Here is a 25251-nt window from a genome sequence, read left to right on the forward strand (position 1 = left end):
AATAATCACTACTCTGAGGACGACACCAGAATTTAGAAATACTATTGTGGCAGGAAGAAGGTGGAAGCTGCACCTGCTGGCAGGGTGATTGCAAGTGAGCCAATAGCGCCAGAGGGTGCTCAGTATAAGAGCTGAGGTGAGCTGCAGACTGACACTTTTTGTTCGCTGTTGACACGTCGTCCTTTGTTGTATGATATGGTGATGGCAGCACCATGCTATGGGACAAATTTTCTGATGCTTGAATTGGGCAATCAGAGGTCGAACTGTCCGCACTTAATCTTACTGACAAAACCTTGATGAACGTTCTATAGCGGTAGACTCAAAGTCAGACTTAAAGCCAACTGACCATCTCTGGACAAACCTTAAAATATCTGCCTACCAAAGCTGCTCAGTTAAACTTGACTGAGCTTGAGAGGATCTGTGGAGAAAAATGGAAAAAAAATACTCAAAGATGTACTTGTCACTGAAACCTTTGTTGAAAACATTTTGTCATTCATGGTCATATCATGTAGAAATTTGAGGAAAATGAGGTTGTAGGTTAAAATACTTTTAGAAGTATAATCAAGAAATTAGAAAATTATAGAAATATATGTCCTGCCAATTTAAAAGGTGAGCTGCAGCTCACATCTAATGCTATCAGGTATTTATAGCAGAATTTATCAACAAACTTCCTGGTTTTTAAAGAAGACGTTTAAGTTTCTTCAGGTTGCATATAGAAACCACATCATGAGTTGGATATCATCTAGTATCCAACTTTTAGTTTAGCTTGTTTGTTTCTTTATGTTGTTTGAACAGAATATGATTTATTTAGGATAGAAACATTGAACTGCAGTTCAGTGACAGCAGTTTGGACACCAAAGAATTTCAACACATCATAAAAGCAGAACTAGAGAGCACATATAAAGTCAACTTTTTGTTCTCAGTTCCCCTTCAACCTTTATGTGGTGTTGAGACTTTTACAAGATGAACAGAAAAGCACAAAGTCTGGATGGTAAGTATGATAACTTGAATGCTTCTTTATCTGCAGGTAGAATAACAGTTATGTATTTTATTTAAACAGCCAACAAAAGAATAAGTTGAGTTAAAACCAGAATAATGAAAGTAAAAATTTCTGCTCTGTTGAAAATAACCTGCAGTTTGTAGAAACATTTGTTTTTTTATTTTTGTTCACTTCAGAGGAAATTGAAGAAGCTGACTATGTTAATGAGATTGCAGGCGCTGAAGAGAACATGAGAGCAACTCCAGGTATAATATTTTAAACTTGAAACCAACAACAATAAACTTAGAAAATACATTCAGAGTTACTGTTACATTTTGTCCAGATACTAAAACTACTTAAATTCTTTCCATCAGGTCACAAGTTTTCTTCCATCTCTCAGCTTTTCCAACTAGCAGCTTATTGGATGATTCTGCTGGTAGTTATCCCACTTCATATCCACTGTGAGTATCTTTCAAAAGGCCACATTAAAACATTTAGACTTGTTTATTAGCTTCTTGTTACTTAGATTACATTTGACCAAAGCTCTCAGGTAATATTCATTTCAACAAACCTTTTAAACACTCGTCAGATGACATTTTTACTTTGATGGTATTAATTTTCTGCACTCTGAGTAGTATAACATTAGATTTTTATTTTTGATTTGTTTTGTAGAAAACAGCTTTGCTTATGACATGAAAAATGAGTTCATATATTTTTCAGATTTCAATTTGAGCTACAGTTTGTAGAATATTAAATAAATAATTCACTACAGATTGTTTTACTCCTCTTACAGTTGAAAAGTATGTGAGCAGCTCAAGGTTTATTATATCAACAAGTGCAAAAATGTAATGAATAATAATGAAGCACATCATCAGCATTAATGTTTTTCTTATCATTGTCTCAGTTCACATTAGTGTTGACTATGAGCTGAATCAGATGAAGACCAACGAAGCAGCTTTGATTGAGAAAATTCAAAACCTGTCAACAGAATTTGATCAGGTTAAAAAGATAAACCAGGAGCTGCAGACAGAGAAGAAAAACCTCACAGAGCAAATAGAAAGCATGAAGGAAACCTGGAATGAGCAGAACGTCAGTCGAGCTCAGTGGAGCCTTGATGAATACTGTCGCAAAGACAGAAGTATGTTCAGATCTCTTTGTGGTAAAATATTAGCTCTGATAATATTTATATTTGTCAGTCCAAATGTTTATTCATTAATCTCTGCTGTTTCAGACAGACAGTGTAATTCTTGTCAGAAAGATTGGCTTCAGTCTCAGTCCAGCTGCTATACAGTTAATGATGCTGAACCTAAGAATCAGAAAACCTGAGAAGAAGCACGAGAAACTTGCAGAGGAAAGAGTTCAGATCTGGCTGTTGTTGGTAATGAAGTAGAAAAGGTAAAGACAGAGCTGGAAAACTTATTGTACAAATTACAAATACATGTTTAACACAAACTGCTGGTCATTTATGTGAAATAAATATATAATCATTTTATCTATATTGTTCACAGACGTTTCTTAAAGATAAAAGTTGGGTTAACAGCAACATTAATGGATACTGGATTGGTCTCGGAGCAGAAGGAGGGAGATGGAAATGGATCGATGGAAGTGATCTGACCAATCAGTGAGAGACACATTATCTTTTAAACTTTGTATAAAATAAATCTATTAGCCTTGATCTAACTGATGGTTTCCCTTAGAACCTGGATACAGCAGCAGCCTGCAACTGATGGTCAATGTGTAACTTCTCTCCAGAACCGAGACTGGAAGTCAGTGAGATGTACTGACAAGAACGCCTGGATCTGTGAGAAGAAGGCTTTATCTGTTTAAAATGAAATATTCAGACTTCTAAAGGTTATTTGGAAAACCTGGTAATGAAAATATATTATAACTGTTATGTCAGGTGAAATGTCAGTGTTTTATGGTATTTTATGGTATTCTCCAATTTGTTTCTGTGCCTAATTACATATTTAGATTAATTAAAAAGAGCCTGAAGACAGATATAATTCTGCTTTTCTGCAGGTCATTTTTCACACTCAAAGATTTTTGTTCAAGTCCTGCATCTTTCCTTCCAAAATGACCATGATATAGATTTTCTTTTCTATTTTTTATGTTCAGTGATTTATCATGTTAAATGTTTTGATACATGAGATTTTTTTAACATTGTTGTTCTTAATAAAAAAAAATTTGTTTCAATAAATTTGCCTACATTTTCACACATTTGTCTTTTTAAGATAATTTCTGCTCCTCAAACTAAACCAACATGTTTTTATCCTCTGATGAGATATTTCTGAACATTCATGAAATTCTTGTTTCTGTCAAGAAAATAAAGTCATTGTGATCATTTTATGTTCTTATATTCTTACATATGGAGGAAATAACTTATATCTTGTTTTATTTCTTTTTGTTTCTACTCATTTTCCTCATACATTGTTTTTATTGTTCTAACTTTTTACAGGGAGAATAGGAAACCATGAAAATATCAAGACAAAGATAAAAAGATTAAAACTTAAATTTTGTAGAAAACAGCTTCTCTCTTATTTTTTCAGGTAACTTCCTGCCGGTTACCTGGCGTGGGTCTGCTCTGGGCTCCTAGAGGACTCAGAATGAACACACTGCTGTTCTGTGTTTGTATAGGGAAATTTTATTACTTTTCTTATCATCAGTTCTTCCATGATAAAGAAAACCTTTTGCACATAAATACACAACAAAATCTATTAATTTACTGAATGCATTGTTTATTATAACTATTTTAAATATAAACCATGCATTCGGATTATTTAGCCAAAATACATTTCAGTCTGATCAAACATGTCCAGAGACATTCTGAATAGTGAATGAGACACTTTGTCTTGGTCTGAACAAACAATTCTTCACTAAAATTGATAAATGTATTCAGTATAAATATTTATATTGGTGAATGAAGCTTCAGAAACACTTCAGTCTGAAGAGACAGAGGCCCAATTTCAAGGTGTTAAATTAAAAAGTCTAATTTATTTTAACTTTAGCCTATATACATTTTTACCTCTGAGTTTAACATAGTTACTAATTGTGCTATGCAGTCACACTATATACTTGGAAAACACAGTCCTTTGAGTCCCATGAGCAAATTTCCAACTGCGACTTGCATTGAAGCAAAGAGCAGAAGCAGAAGTATGCAAATCAAGAGTAAAAAAAACAGACCAGCCACATAGGAAACATAAACTTCTTCATAAATCGCTCTTTGAGGGGTGACCTGCCGTACGACTCAGATTCAACCTGCAGAGATGGCAGAGAAAGGAGCTGGTCCAGTAGTTATCAAAAGCAGCAAACGGCCCAAATCAGAAGGTAAGCTCATCTTCTTCTGTATCTACAAAGCAACTCACTCTGCATCTTTACTTATGCGATAATTGCGCTGATGTCAGAAATATTTCCAAATAAGGGAACTATTTCTGCCCATCTTCTGCATTTGTTTAGAACTACCAACCATTTATCATCATTTGTGTGAAAGTTTTAAATGACCTGTTATATAGATTTGTTTTAAATTTAGTGGGTTAATTAACATCCCATCATTCTATTACCTGTTGTAGATTTTGGAACATAAAAAATTATACAGCAAAATTTTTCTGACTAGAATGTTTAGTATTTCCTGTTTTTTGATCTTGATCTAGACCAGGGATGGGCAACTCCAGGCCTCGAGGGCCAGACTCCTGCAACTTTTAGATGTAGCTCTACTTCTTCTTCTTCTTCTTTTGTTTTTTATTGGCGGCTGGCATCCAACTTAAGGTGCATTTACCGCCACCTACCAGACTGGAGTGTGGTCATCAGAGATCTCAGAGGGAAAATTTTTTTTACCTCAATGATGTGTAGGATGTGCAAATCCACATCCTAACACACTCATTAATACATGAATTAATGCATGAGCATGCACTGGCATACACACACATACTTGGCCGTATTCTAAATACGATTCATTAACCCAGTGTTATTTAAGAACCTAAATAAAAGATTTCTAACATAATTTGATTTATTATCTAATAGATTTATCATAGACAGTCCTATATTCTTCCTGCTTAGTGACAACTTTAAAAACTGGCGTTCCTCTAAGTATTTATCACATTCTAACAAGACATGCTTCACTGTTTCCACCTGATTGCAATAACTACAAGCCCCATTCTCATGCTTTCCTATTTTAAAGAGCGAACTATTAAGCCCAGAATGTCCAATTCTAAGTCGAGACATAACTACTTCCTCTTTCCGCCTTCCACTCAGATAATTACCATCTCCAACATTCCTTTGAATTATATATAATTGTCTCCCATTTTCATGATTATCCCATAGCTCCTGCCAAATCTTAATAATTTCTTTTTGAATAATAGATTTACCCTCATTTTTACTCAAAGGAACATTCAGATGAACAATATCTGATTTCAAGGCCTGCTTAGCTAAAATATCTACCTCCTCATTTCCTTCTATACCTACATGAGCAGGAATCCAGACAAATTTAACCACGCATTTATTGTTATGAAGATGAACTAATAATTGGTATATTCTTAATATTAAATCTAATCTGCAAGATTTGCCAGATTTAATACTTAATAATGCTGCTTGACTATCTGATGCTATGATAAATGTACTTACTGCCCTAGTATCAGTATCAAGCAACCATTCTAAGGCCAATATAATGGCTGATAAGTCAACTGTAAAAACAGCTAAATGATCAGCTGCTCTCCTCTTAATCAAGACTTTATGGTGTGGGATATTCACTGCTGCTCCAGTTCTACCACTATTTGGATCTTTAGATCCATCTGTATATATAATTATGTTGTCTTTATATTTTTCAAAATATTTATTAACTACAACCCATTCTGGAGTCTTTCCCTTTTTAAGAGTTTCACTTAATTGAAGATCAACTTCTGGAGTTAGAAATAACCATGGAGGAATTTCAGATTGAGGAACTGTAGCACTATACTGGAGCATATTTAAACCAAGATGTTTTGCCTTTATTTCCCCAATCCATCCAAAACTATTACAATTTAATTTATGATGTTCCCAACAGTCCTTCAGCACCATCTTAGTTGGATGATCACACTTATGTCCTTGTAGGTTTACCCAGTACATGAACATTAATTTCAACCTTCTTAATCTTAAAGGAAGCTCATCAGTTTCTACTTGTAAAGCAGCTAAAGATGATGTTCTGAAAGCTCCACAACAAATCCTCAATGCTTTTGTTTGCTCACTATCAAGCTTTCTCAAATGGCTGTCAGCAGCTGCCATATATGCTATACTCCCATAGTCCAAAGTAGATCTCATGAGCGCCTGATAAACTCCCAACAATGCACTTCTTGAAGCTCCCCATTCCTGTCCTGAGAGACATCTTAACAAATTATTCACTTTTTTACATTTATTTTGAACTGCTTCTATTTGATATTTCCAAGTTAAGCTTTCATCAAAAATGACACCTAAAAACTTCACTATTTTCACTTGTTCAAGTTTATGATTATAAAGGTTCAACTTAACTTCCTTATGTCTTCTATAAAAACAAATTACTTGAGTCTTTGCAATTGATATCCTAAAACCCCATTTATTAGCCCACCCTTCCACTTTCAAAATGGCAGCCTGCATCTTTTTCTGCAAGTATACCTGATTATGTCCCCGAATCCATAGAGTACCATCATCTGCAAATAAAGATTTGCCTATACTACTATCTATCTCATCAAAAATATCATTAATCATAATATTAAAGAGAATTGGGCTACACACACTACCTTGGGGGGTACCATTTTCAACATCATATCTAGAGGAGAAATTCGCCCCAACCCGAACTTCTATTTCTCTACCAAATAAAAAATCCAAAACCCAATTATAAATTTTACCTCCTATACCAAGTTTCCCTAATTTAATCAATAATCCTTCTTTCCATAACATATCATATGCCTTTTCTATGTCAAAGAACACAGCTATCACTAACTCTTTGTTTGCTTGAGCTTTTCTTACTTCTGACTCTAGGCACAGAACTGCATCCATCGTATTTCTCCCTTTACGAAAACCACTCTGGAATGAACAAAATTTATTTTTACGCTCAATAAAATATGAAAGCCTATCTGTAACAATCCTCTCCATTATTTTTCCTAATTGGGATGTAAGAGCTATAGGTCTATAATTTGATGGGTCTGTTGCATTTTTACCAGGTTTTAATATGGAAATTATAACTGACTGTTTCCATTCTGCCGGAATTCTTCCAGTCATCCAAATCAGATTAAATAATTTTAATATAACAGTAAGAGATGAATATTTAAGATGTTTGAGCATTACATAACACACTCCATCCTTCCCCGGAGTTGATTGCTTAGCATTATTAATAGCTTTTTCTAACTCATACATAGAAAAGGGCATATCTATATCCTGATTTGTGACTTCTCTCCTAGTAGTAACTTCTGGATTTTTGTCCAATAAATCTAATTTATTACTTTTCATTTCTACAGATAAATTTTCTGAACTATGTACTTTAATTAACATTTCTGCTAATAATTCAGCATTTTCTTTATTACTAATCGCTATTTTTCCGTTTAATTCTAAAACCGGTAAGGAAAAACTCTTTTTAACACCATTCATTTTCTTAATAACTCTCCATACTTCTGACAATTTGGTCTCTCTTCCAATGGAATTACAATACTGTCTCCAACAAGCCTTCTTAGCTTCTCTAATGGTCTTCCTAACTATAGCTTGTGCTTTCTTATATTGAATTAGTGCTTCAAAGGTATGACATCTTTTTAACAATTTAAAAGCTTTATTTCTTCCCCTTATAGCAATACTACATTGTTCATTCCACCATGGAGTAGACTTTCTATTTCCTCTTCCTTTTGATTTAGGAATTGAACTTTCAGCTGCATTAATAATGACAGACTTAATCATTGAATAGCACATCTCCACATCACAAAACAGATTTTCACTCAGTTTATTAAATTGACTATCAACTAAATTTTTAAACAACTCCCAATTAGCATTACTTAACTTCCATCTTGGAATCTGTCCCTCCTCTTCTTTTATCACTTCAGAACCAACTGAAACTAGAATAGGAAAATGGTCACTGCCCATTGGAGAATCACTCATCACCTCCCAAGAAGTTATTCCAGCTAATCTATTTGAAACCAATGTTAGGTCTAAAACACTCTTTAGATTCCTACAGCATTCATATCTAGTAGTGCTGCCATCATTAAGGCAAACCAGAGAATGTAACTCAAGAAACTCTTCAATAGCCAATCCATTTGCATCTGTATTAAGACTCCCCCATAAAATATTATGAGAATTGAAATCACCACACCATACAGTCTTACCTACATTTTGATCATTTACTTCATTAAGATTTTGAATGGACAACTTCTTGTTAGCATTATAAAAATTTGTCACCAACATTTGATCATTTTCTATCCAAATCTTAATAACTATTGATTCATAATTCTTCCCTATTGATTCCACTTTATATCTTATACTGTCTAGAACAAAAGTTGCTACTCCCCCTCCTTGTCTTTCTGTTCTATCATTCCTAATTGATGCATACCCAGAAATTTTGAAATCCAGATGAGGCTTAAGCCAGGTTTCTTGAATGCAAATCAGGTGAGGTTTAACTGTCAAATCTGAAATATATTTCTTAAACTCTAGACCATTACTAATAAGACTTCTTGCATTCCACTGGAGAATAATTAACATGACGAGGAGGGGCCGCCACTGCATGATTGAGGTTGAGAAGATTGTGTCTCATTTAATTTTTCCTTAATTGATTCCCAATTAACATTTTTACAATCAAGATACTTTTGGGCTGCCTTCACTATTATTTGGATTTTTTCTGTTTCCTTTGTGTTTGAGCAGTACAGTTAACTACTTCTACCATGAACAATACAAAATCCTCCTTTGTCATGAGTAGAGTGTCACCTTTAATCTTGGAGCATTCTGAACATTTAGATTTTCTTTTTCTCCTCCAGACACTTTCTTTGGATATAATATTGGTTGAACAGGAACTTTTTTCGTTGCTTCCGCATAAGTAATGCCTGTAGTGACTTTGATTTTCTGAACTTCCTCAGCTCTTTTACTAGCTGTGCATCCTCTAAATCCTGAACTATGCCCACCTCCACAATTACAACATTTCAGCAGAGCTCCTTCCTCACATTTCCCATACTCATGATCTCCAGCACATCTCCCACATTTCTGTTTCCCCTTACACACCGCAGCGACATGTCCAAACTTCTGGCATTTAAAGCACCGCAGGGGCGGAGAAATAAATGGTCGGACATCATAGCTCATATATCCCACAAACACTTTATCTGGCAAACTGTTCTCTTCGAATTTTAACATGATAGAAAAACCATCACTCCTCACTCCATTTTTATTTCTTTTCAATCGTTTGGCTTCCACCACTTTCCCTCCTGAAACATTAGACTTGATGTCATCAACTGGTACATCAGGTGGAATCCCCGAAATGACTCCGCATACATACTTTTTGTCATCCAAAAGTCTTCCTCTCACATTCTCACCCAGGATTCTTTTTGTATTCATCGTCTTTTCTTTTTGTTTAATATCATTACAGATAATCAACAACGATCCATCTCTTAATACTTTAACAAATTTCACCTTTCCAACCAGAGCATTGATTTCTTTTGTGAGCTTTATTGGATTCCAATTTCCAAAGGACACACCCTCTTTGACAAACTTCAGGATTACTTTAAATTCTGTCATCTTAATAGCTTCTCCTTCATCCTCGGAAACAGATGATTATATTTGCTGCCTTGATTTTTTCCGTTTATGCTTAGCTTTTTGAATCTGCCAAGGTCCTTCATTTTCCACATCATCCGCACCCTCTTCCATTTCCGCACAATCACTACCTGTCACATTTCCCTCTGACATCCTTCCAACCATTCACAGTCTGGTCGTACCTCTTCCGCCAACCAGTCGACCCGATCTCGGCACCTTCCTGCTTCGCCTTCCACCTTCTTCCGTACCTCTACTTCAGCACACCTGAGTCAAATAATGAGGTCGTTAGCAGGACTCTGGAGAACCTGACTGCACTTAGGAGTTGATTAAGCTATTGGATTCAAGTGTGTTGGACCAGGGAGACATCTAAGAGTTGCAGGAAACCGGTCCTCGAGAACCAAGTTTGCCCACCCCTGATCTAGACATTCCCACATCAGTGATTAAATTACAGATCACAGAGTAGTGATGGACTCTGACCTGAATCTTCAGAGCCACATTAAGACAGTTACAAAGTCGGCCTTCTATCACCTGAAGAATATTTCTAGCATGAGAGGATTAATGTCTCAGTGAGATCTGAATTTAATGATGATTCTTGACTTTATGTAATGTTTTGATTGTTGATTTTATGTTGCATTACTTTGTGTTTTTGTGTTTGTTATGATGTAAAGCACTTGCTGCTGAAATGTGCTATAAAATAAAAATGTATTGATTGATTGAAATTATGTTCAGGTTCAATTTGAATTTCTTAAAAACTAATCAAAATTTCTTTATTATCCAAAGGTATTTTGAATGAGGTCTGATTGCTAATTTAAAATAATAATAAAATAAATGTGTTAAAGTGAATATGTATTATATCTTTTTAAAAGACATTACCATATTTCACTATAATTATAAATAATGTGTTTTTTAATCACTAAGTTGTGTAAAACTCACTGATCTTCTAACCCTCCAGCTAAATATGAGAATGACAGCGAGTACGAAAACGAGAAGAACAAAGAACCAGCTCAGTGTAAGTAAAAATAAAGCATGAAGTATTTCAAGGTCAAATGTAAAAACAGAACAAAAAAAGAAAAACAAACAGACACATAGTTTGTTGTTGCTAGAATAATTACTCTTCATAAACTCGTGGGAACATTTTTCATCCGTAAAAATTGGGAAGATTTCAAATGTTTTTGTGACTAAAAGTTTTCTGTCTGACTGTAAACATGTTGTTCTGAGGGGAGGAAAAAATCTGAATCATGGTAAAAGAAATAAATCTGAATCATTTTTCCAGGTCAATTCAAATCCTCATGTAGTAATAAAATGCCAACAATTTGTCTAAAGCTACTTTCATTTGTTCCTAAAAAAACAACTAATTTTCATCCATGTACTTGAAAATATGATTATTCTGATTTTTCCCTCTTAGTTCACTGATTTATCAAGACAAATAATCCAAGCATTGCTCAAATTTCTGATTCTTTAACTGCATATTGTTTACCAAAAGACAGACTATTAAAGTTTTGTCATAGCTGGCTTTTAAAGTTATTGTGAAACAACTTCATATTTCAACCTTTCCAGATAAACCGGATAATGCTGAGTATGCTGAAATACCAGCACAGAATGGAGTTTACCAAAATCTGGACACAACTGGTAAGTTTAAAAACAAAAGAACAAAATGTTATAGAAGTTATCATTTAAAACAAACTAGTTTACAGTTTATATACACATCTATATAAATTAAAGCTTTACTTTAAGGTTTTACCCTTCACAGTTTTTCTCATCCTGATAAATTGAGTTTCCAGGCAGCAGGAATAGAAAAGTCAGATCATGTTTATTTAGGGGTTTGAAGTTTTTGAATATTGTGTTTCTGTTTGGATAATTTATTTATTGTTCTAGCCAGATAATCTCTCTCATGCTATACTGTCAGGGTTCAATAATAGTTTTAGCAAATACCAAAAAAAAAAACAAAAATCGATGTTACCATCTTCTACAGCTTTAAACAAAAACAAAGTTGATCAAATCTTTGTATTTTCTCCCCTTGTGGAAAAAGACGCTCCACACAGGGAGAGAGGGCAGAGGAAGATTAGCCGTTTTTAAAACCTGCATGGCAAAATGCCTAGAAGAAGGGACAGGTTCACCACTTAAATCAGATGCAACGACAGACAGAACTTTCTAACGGTCATCAATGCAGCTGGAGGAGGAGATTAAATTATGTACACTCTCTTCTAAGTTTTTATGGTTGAGCTAGAATTTGGTCATTGTCTCTACATTTCTCTGATTGTACACAGCACTGACATTAGATTTGATGTTGATACTCATTTCAATCTGGAGAGACTCAGACAGAGAAAAAAAAAGCAATTAAAAGAGTTTAATGACAAAATTAACAAAGTCCTTCGGCGTTCAGGCCCCGACCGGGGACGTCGAGCTGGACTTCGATAAGCTCAATGAACATTCCTGATGCAGCATAGGTGTCAAGTTTTCTTCCGGTTTGGTTTACTGTGTGATCCCCACTTGAAAGGGATCGTTTCCACTGTGATCTTTGAACTGGATTTCACTCAGAGACTTTAATTTCATTGACTCATCTTTATTTTTCATGATGGTCCACATAGCTCAAATCTCAATAGCCCATAGCCCATAGGTGAAAAACCTCAAAAGAAACAGAAACACATCTATTACATTCGGAAATTAACAAGGTAAATACATTGTGAAATCAGATTTCTACCCTTTCAAACCAATTATTTCAAAAGAATAGAAAATATTTTATAGTAAATTCAGCAGCAATAAATTAGCATTTTTATCAATATTTGTTAAATACCCTCACAAACATTACAACCAACATTTCCTTTTTCTTTCTACTTTAACCAATAAACACCACGTGTATTTTCCTTCTTTTTTTTTCTTTTCAACCTAGTAACTTGACCTCAACAAGACTAAACAACTTAATACAACAAACAATTCAGCATGAGCAGCAGCATTGAGCCTCACCGGCTGTCTTTCACAGCTTGTTGAAACTTTCACACAGTTCTGAGCTTAAATGCTCCAGCACTGTTTGCATCTCATGCTCTCAAACCAGGACTGACAAGTCAGTCACACCAAAAGTAGCTGCACTCTGATTGCTAGGAGATTGAAGATTGAGTCCACCTGGTTCTCCTTACCGACAGGCAGAAAGGAGCTGCAGAAAGGTGCAGGGGAGTGACAGAGGGGACTGGTTACCTAGCAGTTCACCGGAACAATAGGAATGTAGACCCCCGGGGCCTGTACTGGTGGCGGCGGTAGGAGGAGGATGAGGCCTGAGAGCCGGGAGCAGAAGGTGGAGGTGGGTTGATCGTAGCTGGTCAACAGAGGAGGCCATGAATGAAGGAGCCAAACGATGATTGGCTGGAGCGAGGCTTGGTCCAGCACTGATAGGTCCAGGTGGCAGAGAGGGAGGCGCTGATTGATGAGGCAGGCGCGACTAGTCTTCCAGACTTAACTTTTGTCAAGACTCCATTAGTAGTAAAATATTACACACTTTGAAAAAGAAAGTTTTCTATCTCTGATATTAAACATAAAAAATGATGAAGACCATTTTAGTTACATATTTAATTACATTACAGAAGATACATCGGAAGACATTATTATTTAACTGGGAGGTGAATCATCACTTCACTTCCCTCACTGTGCTGTCGGCCATGTCCTTGCCTTTAATTTGATTTAAAAGAAGATTCCTGTTCTATATATCAGGGAACAGAAAAAAAAAAAAACAATATGGATAGTTGTAACATCATAACTTCCTTTCCATGGATGTTATGCTGTTTCAGGGATTTGATCTGGACTACAAAGCACTGAGTGATCCATTGATTGGATGTCTTCTTTTAATATCAGATTATGATGCAGCCCACAAACATGGTGCATCTGTATGAGTTTGTAAAGATGATTTATTTATTCAACTTTTTTATTTTGAACATGTAAATGTCAATAAATAAATAAATAATAAAAAAAGTATTATAATAATAATAAAGCATAAAAAACAAAGCTTTGTACTTCTATCTTGTTCCAAGAATTGGAAAGTAGATGCTGTTCACAGAAAGACAATTGAGCCGACAGAACAAACAATTGAAACACAAACTCTTATGAAAAAATTAAGCCAGTTCCAGAGCATGAGAGGAAATTCTGTCAGAACTACTTCTACAAAATGGAAGTGGTTCCAGTCTACAGCATCTGTAACACCTAACTGTTTATTGTTATTTAAATGGTCAGTTTTTGTCTTTTACAACTTCATCAAAACATGGTCTGCTTAGTTCTATCACTTCCACAATTTAAGGCGAAACTTTATTCAGAAAAGTCCTGCTTTTGGATTTCACAGAAGTTGTTTGGGGAAGTTTTAAATTATTCTAAACAGATCAGTTGTTCACAGAACATTTGGTCACACCAAGTAAAATAGTGAGTGAAATGCTCAGACATAAAATTCCTTGAAAATGTATTCATACCTATGAGTTTTTTTTTTTTTTTTGTTTTTTTTTACATTTTCTCTGTTCAACATATTGGACAGATCAACAAGAAGTAATGCCTGGTTCTGAGCCAACAGAACCGGGTAAACGACACATTTACACATTTACTAAACAAAAATCTGTAAAGTATGGCATGCATTTATATTCAAATGCATGTTTCACTAATATTACATGATGATCGTAAATGAAACTTTAATCCTAAAATAAAACTAAGTTGGACACCAACTATTTATTAAGCAAATCCGTATTTGAAAACAAATGTTATAAAGACAATTCACTCTCATACACACAGTTTATAGTTATGTGTTATTTGTGAACAAAGCTACAGTTGTGTATAGTGTAAGGTTATATAACTCCCACACTTTCATCTGACATTTATTTGTCATTTGCTGAGTTCTGGGTTGATTTGCATGTGTCACTCAATACTATTCTACTTAGTATTCTATTAACTAAAGGGACATCAAAATTTTAAATTCACAAATCATCATGTTTTCATCAACTACAGAATCGGTCAATATATCGGATTATTTGCATATGTGATAATTGCGGGGATGTGCGAAATCCTTCCAAGCAAAAAGTTATTTTTGGCTTCATATCATGTAAGTTTTAAACACTAAATGTTGTTAAACAACAAACACTAATGCTTTCTTGTTTCAGTGAAACAAGAGAATGAGGCCGTGTATGATGAAATGAAGGTGAACAAAGAACCAGCTCAGGGTAAGTCAAACAAATCCACATCCTTAAGCAGAGTACATGTTTTTCTTTCTCCTTTATGTGGTTAAACACATTGTTACATAAAGAAGATAAATAAGCAAAGCAACGCTGAAATCTGACGCACTCACTAACTTTATATCACTTTCTTTATACCTAAAGAAACCTGTTTAGGTAAAATAAATGGTGTCCCATGAAACAAACCTCATTTTCTTACCTGAAAAGATCAGGTCAAAATATTAAAACTGTAAAAGTTTGAATCTTTTGTGAAACAGAAATTCTCTTGATTGATAAGTTTATGTTTCAGCAAATCAATTCTTAGAAACATCTTGTTATAAAAAAAGATAATATTTAAATCTTTTTAGCTGAAACAGAGAAAGAAGCTGAAGTGGAGAAGCAGAATGAAAGTGTTCAAAAAACACATGACCAAGCAGATACGTTCATATAAAAGAATTAGGAAATGACAACATATTATTTAAGTTTTCATTGAATGTTAAACGTTTTTGTAATTTATGTTACATATTTATCTGTATTCTCAGAACGTTAGTTGGTGATAGGCACCAGCAACCCTCCCAATCCCACTAAGGGACAAGGGTGTAAAGAAAATGGATGGATGGATGTTTATCTGTATAGGAAACGGGGTTGGTGAGGTTTTTTCCCTTGGTTTTAATTTGGCCGAGTTCATTTGGAAAAATTATATCACAGACCAGTGGCGATTCAAGCATCTGACCTTTAGGGTGCTTAGCCCCCAGCAGGGCTAAGACCTAAAAGAAGATATTTGTTTTTTTGCATTTTTCTAAATCTCACAGCTTATTTGCATACATTCACAAATGAAATTAAAGTAAAATTGTGAAGGTTAAAAAAATCTACCACTAATGTTAATAAAACACATTTAGTATAATTTCCCCAGTCTCCCTGTTTGCCCCCTTCTAGGACCGCCTCTGGGTTGCAGGTCTAGTGTATTTTTGCTTGGCATGTTTTTTTCTTCAATGATAGGAAGTCAGATTATCCAAACTGTCTGTATCTAGGCAATCCGTAGCGTTCTGCATGGCGTTCTGGGGTCACAAGAATTCATCTGACCTTTAATATATCCTGTGTTTTATTTCGGTCATTATAGTTACATAGTGTTGAAATATGTGTGACAAGCGTGTCTATCGGACAGTTATGTATCGGTTCAATACGAGACTCGACGTTTAATGGTATTTTACGGAGCGGTGGAAATCCTATTCAGGGTGCTGAGGTAATGTTTTGAAGGTGCTAAAGCGTATCTAGCCCTGTGGCATAAAACATAATATGCCACTGTCACAGACAGAAGAAAAAGTCACATTATTTATTATAAAACTGGTGCATTTTGACAGATGCAGTCATTATTTTATTGTGTTATAAAACAACTTAACATTTTATTTCAGCTAAAACAATGGAAACATTTGAAGTGGAGAAGCAAAATGAGAGTGTTCAGAAAACTCATGACAAAATTGGTAAGTTTATAAAATTGTGAAAAATAATTTATTATTATAAAATTAGAAACATGTTTGCATTTTGTGTTAAATATCTTTAAATCTGAGAAAATGGAGTATGAAGGCAACTCAGCTGTGGGTTTTTTTCTTATCCAATTCATATGTAAAATTTGTAGCAGCAGTTGATTTGCTTTAAGTCTTGGTGCATTCTTACTAAAAGTTAGATATGTGGTTATCTGAAGAACTCTTACATGATTCCAGTTTTTTGTTTATTTGTTTTTTTAGAATGATACAAATTTGCAACAACTGATGATATAAATACCATTGCCTAAAATTGTTTACATTTCCAACAAGTTTATGTTTAAGCTAATAAGATGTAATAGTAAGGCTTTGTTGTAGCAAAAGTCCTTATTTTAATCTGTGGGAGGAGCTAAAGATTAAATAGTGATGTGTCAATATGACAAGCAAAATACAAATAATTATGAGAAAAATCAGAATTTCCACTACTGTTCTATAAATATGGTCAAATTTACATAATTTATGAAATGTCTGTTGAAGCACATGGACAACACACTGATGGAGGTGATTAGTTTATTTGATTAAATGTGCTGAGATTCCATAGTCAAATTTATTTAATGATTCTGATTGGTCAGAAATCCAGAGTAAAAATGCACAGGGTGAATCAGAAAGTACCGTGTTGCAGTGATAGGGGGCAGTGTTTCACAAAATGGTTGAGATCAGTGCATGATCTTCATGTGGCATTGAAAAGGCTGAAAACTCACAGTTAGAATAAAATCTACCCAGTATAACTCCAATTATTATCGATATAAAAGACAATCTTTTTCTTCTTGATGTTAAAGCAAAAAGATTATATTTAGATTTACTACAGACAAACAGGGGAAGAAAAGATTTGTTCCTGGTTTTAAAGTTACTTTTTTGTTTATTATTTCTACCAGTCAAGGAAGCAGAAAGATTTTGCCGCTATCAGCAGCTGTGTTGCTGCTTTGGGACTCTCTGTGTCATGTTGGTGCTCTGCGTCATTGGAGTCTGTGTTTATTGTGAGTAAGAATGGATTGAATGATGTGACCAATAAACAACCTTAGATACAGTTTTCTAATAATATCTTAAGAGCAAACATTTGTTTATCCTAAAGTTAAATAGAACATATAATTCAGTTCTAAACACAAACAACAAATTAAAATGAAAAATTTACATTGATGTTTGTGTTTTTTGATAAAGTAATTTTTAATTTCTGTTGCAACAGTTCGTCTGAGCACTGCCAGCCAGCTGAACCAGCTGAAATCATCCCAGCAGATTCTGCTGGAGGAGAATCAGAACCTGACCAACCTCAACAACAAACTCAGTTCAGGTTATAAAAATCTAATGATTCAGTTTGATAACTTGACTCTGGCTTCTATGGCCTTAATAAACAACATCACCATGCTGACTGTAGAAAACGGCAACCTGACGTCTCTTAATGAGGAGCTGAAGGAACAAAGGAAAAACCTCACAGAACAGATAAAAAACATGGAGGAAACCTGGATTGAGTTCAATGTCAGCCGAGCTCAGTGGAGCATTGATCAATACTGTCCTAAAAAAAGTGGTGGTATGTTCATATTTTAGACAAACAGTTTGTGCTGAACTACATTATTATGGTCAAAAAATAAATAATAATATTATGCAAACATATTTATTAATGGAACATTTTTATTTAAGTGAGAAACTGCACTTCTTGCCAGACTGGATGGAATTACCAACTTTCCAGCTGTTATGCTTATAATAATGCTCCACCTTCTGGTCAAAAAAACTGGGAAGGAGCACGAGAAAACTGCAAAAAGATGAATTCAGATCTGACTGTTGTGTCTAACACGACAGAAAAGGTAATGGAAGAACAATTTTAATGGATTAAAAATGTAAACCAACTGTGAAAATTGTAGCCTCAATAATTTAGAGTGTTTAGTCAGTTTTCAGTCAACATATAAACAGAATTATCTGTTCTAATTCCTCAGGATTATGTCCAAACACAAAGTCCTTCTGGATCAGGCATTAATGGATACTGGATTGGTCTCAGAGCTGTAGGAGGGAAATGGAAATGGCTCGATGGAAGTGATCTGACCAATCAGTGAGAGACATTATTTCTTAAACTTTGTATAAAACAAAATCTACCAGCCTGGATTTAACTGATGTTTTTCCTTAGAGCCTGGATACAGCAGCAGCCTGCAACTGATGGTCAATGTGTAACTTCTCTCAATACCCGAGAATGGACATCAGTGAGCTGTACTGAAAGAAACGCCTGGATCTGTGAGAAGAAGGCTTTATCTGTTTAAACATGAAATGTTCAGGTTTTTGACAGGCTGTTTGGAAAACCTTATTTAAGACTTATGTAATTTTCTGGTTTAGTTTTTTATAAGCTCTTTTTAAAAGGCTTTACATGTTTTATATGTTTTTCTGATAATTTGTCTGAAGTTGTAAATTTAAAGTTTATCAACAGATTCAAAAGTCACACAAAATGACTTTTATGGTTGCTGAAATTTTTACTGATGGTTTTTGAAGGAACTTTATGGTTTCAGCAGGATTTTAGGATTCACACTGCCTGTGAATCTTCTTCAGTAGTTAAGATAATTTGTGTATATATCTATTACAGAAGTTATTTTGTGCAATCTATTACACAGGATAACACAATTGATATTTTTAAAGATGAGAATTTAAAAAATGCTTCTATTTTTTCTATCATATAGCTTCTCAAACATGTGTGAGATCTTATTTATATTTATATTTAGAACTCCACAAAGATTACAAATTATGGATCTGGTCAACCGATCTCTCAATGCAATTGGTCAAATTTTCTCAATGAGAAGACTTGGCACAGGAAAGAACATCTTGTCCTGCCAGGACACACCCAACGAGATTCACACTGGATTTATTCATGATTTCAGGATTTCTGCTGTTTATGGCTTGCGGATTCCTGGCTTTTCGACAAATTTGTGACAGACTTGGCCGAACTAGCGAACACTCTGACTGTTGGTGTGGAGAGAGATGCAAGTTGTATGCGAGTCTTGCTGAAATTCGCAGCCCAGCTGAGGACTCTAAAACTCACTAACTGGATGGAATCAATCTTGGAGAAGGTTCTAGTTGTGGCTCAGTGAAACGGCCAAACTAATTTGGATAATTGGGAACTGAGATGTATCCGAGAGACTTTAGGAAAGATTTTATCATTTATAACCTACCCAACCTAAGGCAATCTGTATCTGAATTGGCTTTCCCCATGTGGCCTTGGAAGGGCAGCATATTTCCAATCTCCTTGAAGATATGTAAACATAACGCTCCTTCCCACCTCACCCTCTCCTGTTATCCATGCAGCTGTGGAGCTGAGCTTTCCCAAGGACATCATGCCTCAATAACAACATCTTGACTGGACATCTGCCTTGAGGCTGATCAACGTGGTTTTATGGCCCTGAATTCATCGCCTTCACTCATGTCTTTGTTTTGAACTTTATTTTGCCTGAATGTTGCCATTTGCCCTAATGTGTCGTTTCCTCTTTTTTATTTTATGTTATATTTTATTTTATTTATCCTGGTGTCTCTCCACTGAGTTCATGTTCCACTGAAATATCCACGATTTCAAACTGTGCACCAGTTCTGTGGTTTTAAATGTGACTCTTAGCTCTTCTGCTGCAGCAGGTTTGAGTTAGTGCTGAAAATAAGTGCAAAACCCTGTTGGAGGATTTCAGTTCACTATTACTCATTGGTTATCGCTCACTGTCAGTGGATCACATCTTGCACCCTTGACTGTGCTGACCTTGAATTTCTTTGACTGCATGTCGACAGGAACTGTATGATTATCATCATCAGAGAGCTTCTCTGTGTCACTATCAGGGCCAGGATGTTGTTCAAAGTTTCATCATCTTTTTTACTAAGCAAACATTTCAAACAAACCTTTTTAATTTATCATTAATAAATGCTGTGTTTAGAAATTTCACTGAGAAATCATTTCAATCCATTTTGAAAGAAAGTTGTGACCAGGCAAAATAAGAAAAATGTGAAGTTCTGTGAATACTCCCTGGATACAAATTCTTATTAGAAAATTAGAGAATTCCACAAATATATTTACTCCAAAAGACTCTTAACTCTACCAGATGTTCAAAGCAAAGACACATTATTCACACATTGTTACTTCCTGATCCTTAAGGAAACCTTCTGTGTTTCTACTCGGTCCATTCAGAACTAAAGACTTTAAAGTTTCTTGAGGTTTCATTTAGAAACCACATCATGACTTGGATATCATCTAGTATCACACTTTTTATTTAGCTTGATTGTTTCTTATAATTTATGCGATAATTGAAATAATTAAAGGTGTAAAGTTGCTTTGTGGGTGTATCCAACCTTCACTGAAAATAATCACTACTCTGAGGACGACACCAGAATTTAGAAATAGTATCTTTAAGTGGCACAAAATATTTTTTATTGCACAACTTTAAAAGACTTAAACTATTTGTGTCAATTTCACATGATATATTCAGATTCATGAAAAGAGACTGAGGGTTGATGTACTTCCTGTTTCTGTAGATAATTGCTTCAGGGTTAATAATTTTTCACCAGCAGGGGGCGCTGCAGAACTTTATAAAAATACTGGGGTAATAAAATAATTGGATATTTTTAAATGTTGAAATTATGTATCATATTACAATGTATGTGCTTGTTTTGACATTATTCATTGTGAATAAAACAAAGAGAAACTGTACAAATCAGCTAAACAGTGGCATTTTAATTCCACAGTTTGGTATTAATATTCCTATCATTTCATATGAAAAACTCTTCAGGGTCAAATGAAGCAAAGCAAACCAAAGTCTAATGAACCTAAAAGATGAAGTAAAACTAAAACCCAACCCAACAAATGATCAGATTAACAGAAACTGAGGATTTGTTGGGTTCATGTTGCTGCAGTAAATGAAAAGATACATTTGCTTTTTATCTAATAGTCACAGACATAATTTGTATTTAATGTGTTTAACAAAACCAGTTTCTCACTAACTAGGTCCTGCCCCACTCACCTTACAGTAAAATGTCTTCTAATGCAATTTGTGGTACAGGTTTCTTGATTTGAGACAACTGCAAGTCTCAGAGTTTCAGGAACTACATCTGAAGATAGACTGCTGTTAACAAGACCAAGAACTGAAGGACCTACAGTGAGATAAATTACATTATCTGGAGAACTTGTTGGTTTTAGATCACTAACCACTTCCTGCAAAAATGACAAGGTTTAAAGCTTTTAATTTTATTCTCCACAGCCATTTCTTGAAGGTAAATTTTGGGTTGATAGCATTAAAGGTTACTGGATTGGTCTCAGAGCTGTTGAAGGGAAATGGAACGATGGAAGTGATCTGACCATTCAGTGAGAGACACATTATCTTTTAAACTGTGTATAAAAAATCTATCAACCTTGATTTGATGTTTTTTTTCTTAGAGCCTGGAAGCAGCAGCAGCCTGAGACTGATGGTCAATGTGTAACTTAGTGGCTGTGAATGGACATCAATGAGCTGCACTGAGAGATCGGAGGGATCTGTGAGATGAAGGCTTTATCTGTTTAAACATGAGGGATTCAGTTCACATGTAAAACCTTCAAATAAAATTAAGAGTTTATTATTCATTTTAATATAAATGTCTTAAAATGTATATTAAAATTGCTGCACAGTGGAGCAGTTGGTAGAGCTGTTGCCTTGCAGCAAGAAGGTTCTGGGTTCGATTCCCGGCCTGGAGTCTTTCTGCATGGAGCTTGCATGTTCTCCCTGTGCATGCGTGGGTTTTCTCCGGGTACTCCGGTTTCCTCCCACAGTCCAAAAACATGACTGTCAGGTTAATTGGCCTCTCCAAAATTGCCCCTAGGTGTGAGTGTGTGTGTGCATGGTTGTTTGTCCTGTGTGTCTCTGTGTTGCCCTGCGACAGACTGGCGACCTGTCCAGGGTGACCCCGCCTCTCGCCCGAAACGTTAGCTGGAGATCGGCACCAGCAACCCTCCCGACCCCACTGAGGGACAAGGGTGAAAGAAAATGGATGGATGGATGGACTTTATTTATAATAGTTCTAATAATTTAAGATGAAAGGTCATTTTGTGAATGCTTCCCACCTTTATTCAACATTCAGCTGAAAATTTGAGAAAATAACTGGCATATATAAAGTGTCTCTCTTTGTATTTGAATCTCTCAAAATTTGTTTATTTAACATATTTTATGGAATTCCACACTTTGCTCCTGGGCCTAATAAATTAGATTTTTAGATTAATTAAAAAGAGGCTGAGGACAGATGTGATTCCGGTTTTCTGGTGGTCATCTCTTACATTAGAGGATTTTTGTCCAGCAGGTGCTACATATTTCTTTCCAAAATGACTGGGCCCATTAAATAGACATATTTTTTGTAAATGTTCAGTGATGTATCATGTTAAATGTTTTGTATATTTAACATGTTTTAACATTGTTGTTCTGAATAAGACTAATGTCTGTTTAGATTGTTTTACTTACATTTTCACACAATTATCTTAATTCTAAAACGGACAGATAATGTCTGTCCCTCAAACTAAACCAACATGAGATATTTTATGAACATTCACAAAATTTGTGTTTCTATGCCCAGAAATTAAAATCTGTGTGATCATTTTGCTCCTGAAATTTTTGACATCGTAAGTCTAAGAATATAACTTGCATCTTATTTTATTTTTTATTGTTTCTACTCACCACATTTCTCACGCATTGTTTGGATTATAACTGTTTACAGGGAGAATAGGAAAACATAAAAATATCAAGACAAAGATAACACAATTAAAAATGTATAATTTAAATTTTTAATTTTGTAAAAAACAGCTTTTCTCCCCTGGAAGTCTTATGAAGACAAACTGTATTAATAAACCCACACAGCTCATTTTACACTTTGACATGGCCAGAGCATGGGTCGACTCAGAACGAACTCACTGCTGCTTTTGCTTGTTCATCATTGAGTTACAACTATTTCCTATGTATTCTTTGGGGAAATTTTACTACTTTTCTTATCGTCAGTGCTTCTATTCTAAAGGAAGCCTTTTGCGTGTAAACATGTGACATGATTATGTTAATTAATTATGTGCCCATATATATAAACCATGCATTCTGATTATTTAGCCAGAATATACAATATTTAAAACATGGCTAGAATAATTGTGAATAGTGACACTTGATCTTGGTCTGCACAAACAATTCTGTCATAAATGTATTTCTTTTGAATCTCACAATCTCAACCTGTTAATATGTTACAGAGTTCATTCTTTGACAAAAAAAATACAAAAATTTAATTGCAATGCATTGTTTAGTTCAATTAGCTAACTGAGATTGAGTACTTGGGCTCCACAGTGGTGCAGTTGGTAGAGCTGTTGCCTTGCAGCAAGAAGGTTCTGGGTTCAATTCCCGGCCCCGGTCTTTCTGCATGGAGTCTGCATGTTCTCCCTGTGCATGCGTGGGTTTTCTCCGGGTACTCTGGTTTCCTCCCACAGTCCAAAAACATGATTGAGGTGTGTGTGTGTGTGCATGGTTGTTTGTCCTGTGAGTCTCTGTGTTGCCCTGCGACAGACTGGCGACCTGTCCAGGGTGACCCTGCCCCTCACCCGGAACGTTAGCAGGTGATGGGCACCAGCAACCCTCCCGACCCACTAAGGGACAAGAGTGTAAAGAAAATGGATGGATAGATTGAGTACTTATTTCAGTCAGAAATAACTTTACGAAGCAGCATGTTTTCTTGTATTTTTCTAAAGTATGTTTATCGTAAGGTGGTACAAAAAGACTCAAGTATATAATACAAAGAAGAAATTAAAGTTGCATTATCAGTTGTTTTTATTTGTTTTTAATGAAGCTTCTTTTTTATTTTGTATTTGAAACAGTTCGTGAGAGTGCAGCAAGTGAGCTGAACCAGCTGAAATCAAACCAAAAGGATTTCCTGGAGAAAATTCAGAATCTGACTTACCTCAACAACAAACTCAGTTCAGATTATCAAAATGTGACGTTTTTCAATGAGAAGCTGAAGGAAGAAAGGCAAAACCTCACAGAACTGATAAAAAACATGGAGGAAACCTGGAATAAGCTCAATGTCAGTCGAGCTCAGTGGAGCATTGATCAATACTGTCCTACAAAGAATGGTAGTATGTTCAGATCTTAGACAAACAGTTTGTGTTGAACTACAATATTATTTTCAAACTTAACTAATAATATTATGGTGTCAGGTTTATTTTTTAAACACTTTTATTTCAGGAAGAAGTTGCCGTTCTTGCCAGGATGGCTGGAATGACCACATGTCCAGCTGTTATGCATATGTTGACTATAAACCCCCTAATCAGAAAACATGGGTAGAAGCACGAGACGACTGCAGAAGAAAAAATTCAGACCTGACTGTTGTGTCTAATCAGGATGAAAAGGTAATTGAATAACTGTGGAACAGCTTTAATGAATTGAAATGTCCACTGACTAAAACAAGTTTATTTTTAATATTTCTCAGTGCTCAATTAATTTTCAATGAATGTAAAGACAGAGAATTGGGAAAAGCTTAAATTGGTCTGATTTTCCATTATTCTCAGGATTATGTCAATTCAATCAGTCATGGTTCAAGTCTCACGAATGGATACTGGATTGGTCTCAGAGCTGTAGAGGGGAAATGGAAATGGACCGATGGAAGTGATCTGACTGATCAGTGAGACGTTATGTTTTAAACATAGTAGAAAACAAATCAATCAGCCATGATGTAACTGATGTTTTTCTTGTTCTTTCTTAGAACCTGGACACAGCAGCAGCCTGCCATTGATGGTTACTGTCTAACTTCTCTTAATGGCCGAGGTTGGAATACATCAATATGTAGTGACAAGAACTCATGGATCTGTGAGAAGAAGGCTTTATCTGTT

The 25251-nt window shown here is 35.2% G+C and overlaps 1 protein-coding gene and 1 pseudogene across 4 annotated transcripts; both read left to right on the plus strand.

The window, feature by feature from the left end:
* Positions 1–293: 293 nt before the first annotated feature.
* LOC145547649 (uncharacterized) lies at positions 294–3242 on the plus strand (annotated as a pseudogene). Its single transcript, XR_014083945.1, has 7 exons — positions 294–991; positions 1177–1245; positions 1354–1440; positions 1884–2117; positions 2211–2374; positions 2488–2600; positions 2677–3242. The product of XR_014083945.1 is annotated as an uncharacterized LOC145547649 (transcript).
* An 875-nt stretch (positions 3243–4117) lies between these two features.
* LOC145547763 (uncharacterized) lies at positions 4118–17978 on the plus strand. Of its 3 annotated transcripts, XM_081597692.1 has the most exons (7): positions 4118–4303; positions 10656–10712; positions 11261–11332; positions 16293–16361; positions 17297–17398; positions 17605–17709; positions 17794–17978. In XM_081597692.1, the coding sequence occupies exons 1-7, from the start codon at positions 4243–4245 to the stop codon at positions 17961–17963; spliced, it is 636 nt and encodes a 211-aa protein (XP_081453818.1). In that variant the 5' UTR covers positions 4118–4242; the 3' UTR covers positions 17964–17978. The 3 variants fall into 3 exon arrangements, with proteins under 3 accessions (XP_081453818.1, XP_081453817.1, XP_081453819.1); XM_081597691.1 differs by having other exon boundaries at positions 17605–17978; XM_081597693.1 differs by lacking the exons at positions 4118–4303; positions 10656–10712; positions 11261–11332 and adding exons at positions 12454–12998; positions 14830–14889 and having other exon boundaries at positions 17605–17978.
* The last annotated feature ends 7273 nt before the right edge of the window (positions 17979–25251 follow it).

This window comes from Poecilia reticulata, chromosome 16, assembly GCF_904066995.2.
Source record: "Poecilia reticulata chromosome 16, P_reticulata-male-v2, whole genome shotgun sequence".
Lineage (NCBI taxonomy): Eukaryota > Metazoa > Chordata > Actinopteri > Cyprinodontiformes > Poeciliidae > Poecilia > Poecilia reticulata.

Coding starts and splice junctions, on each gene's coding strand:
- LOC145547763 (XM_081597691.1), top strand. CDS start 4,243: ATGGCAGAGAAAGGAGCTGGTCCAGTAGTTATCAAAAGCAGCAAACGG. Junction 4,304..10,655: donor CAAACGGCCCAAATCAGAAG/GTAAGCTCATCT, acceptor CTAACCCTCCAG/CTAAATATGAGAATGACAGC. Junction 10,713..11,260: donor GAACAAAGAACCAGCTCAGT/GTAAGTAAAAAT, acceptor CAACCTTTCCAG/ATAAACCGGATAATGCTGAG.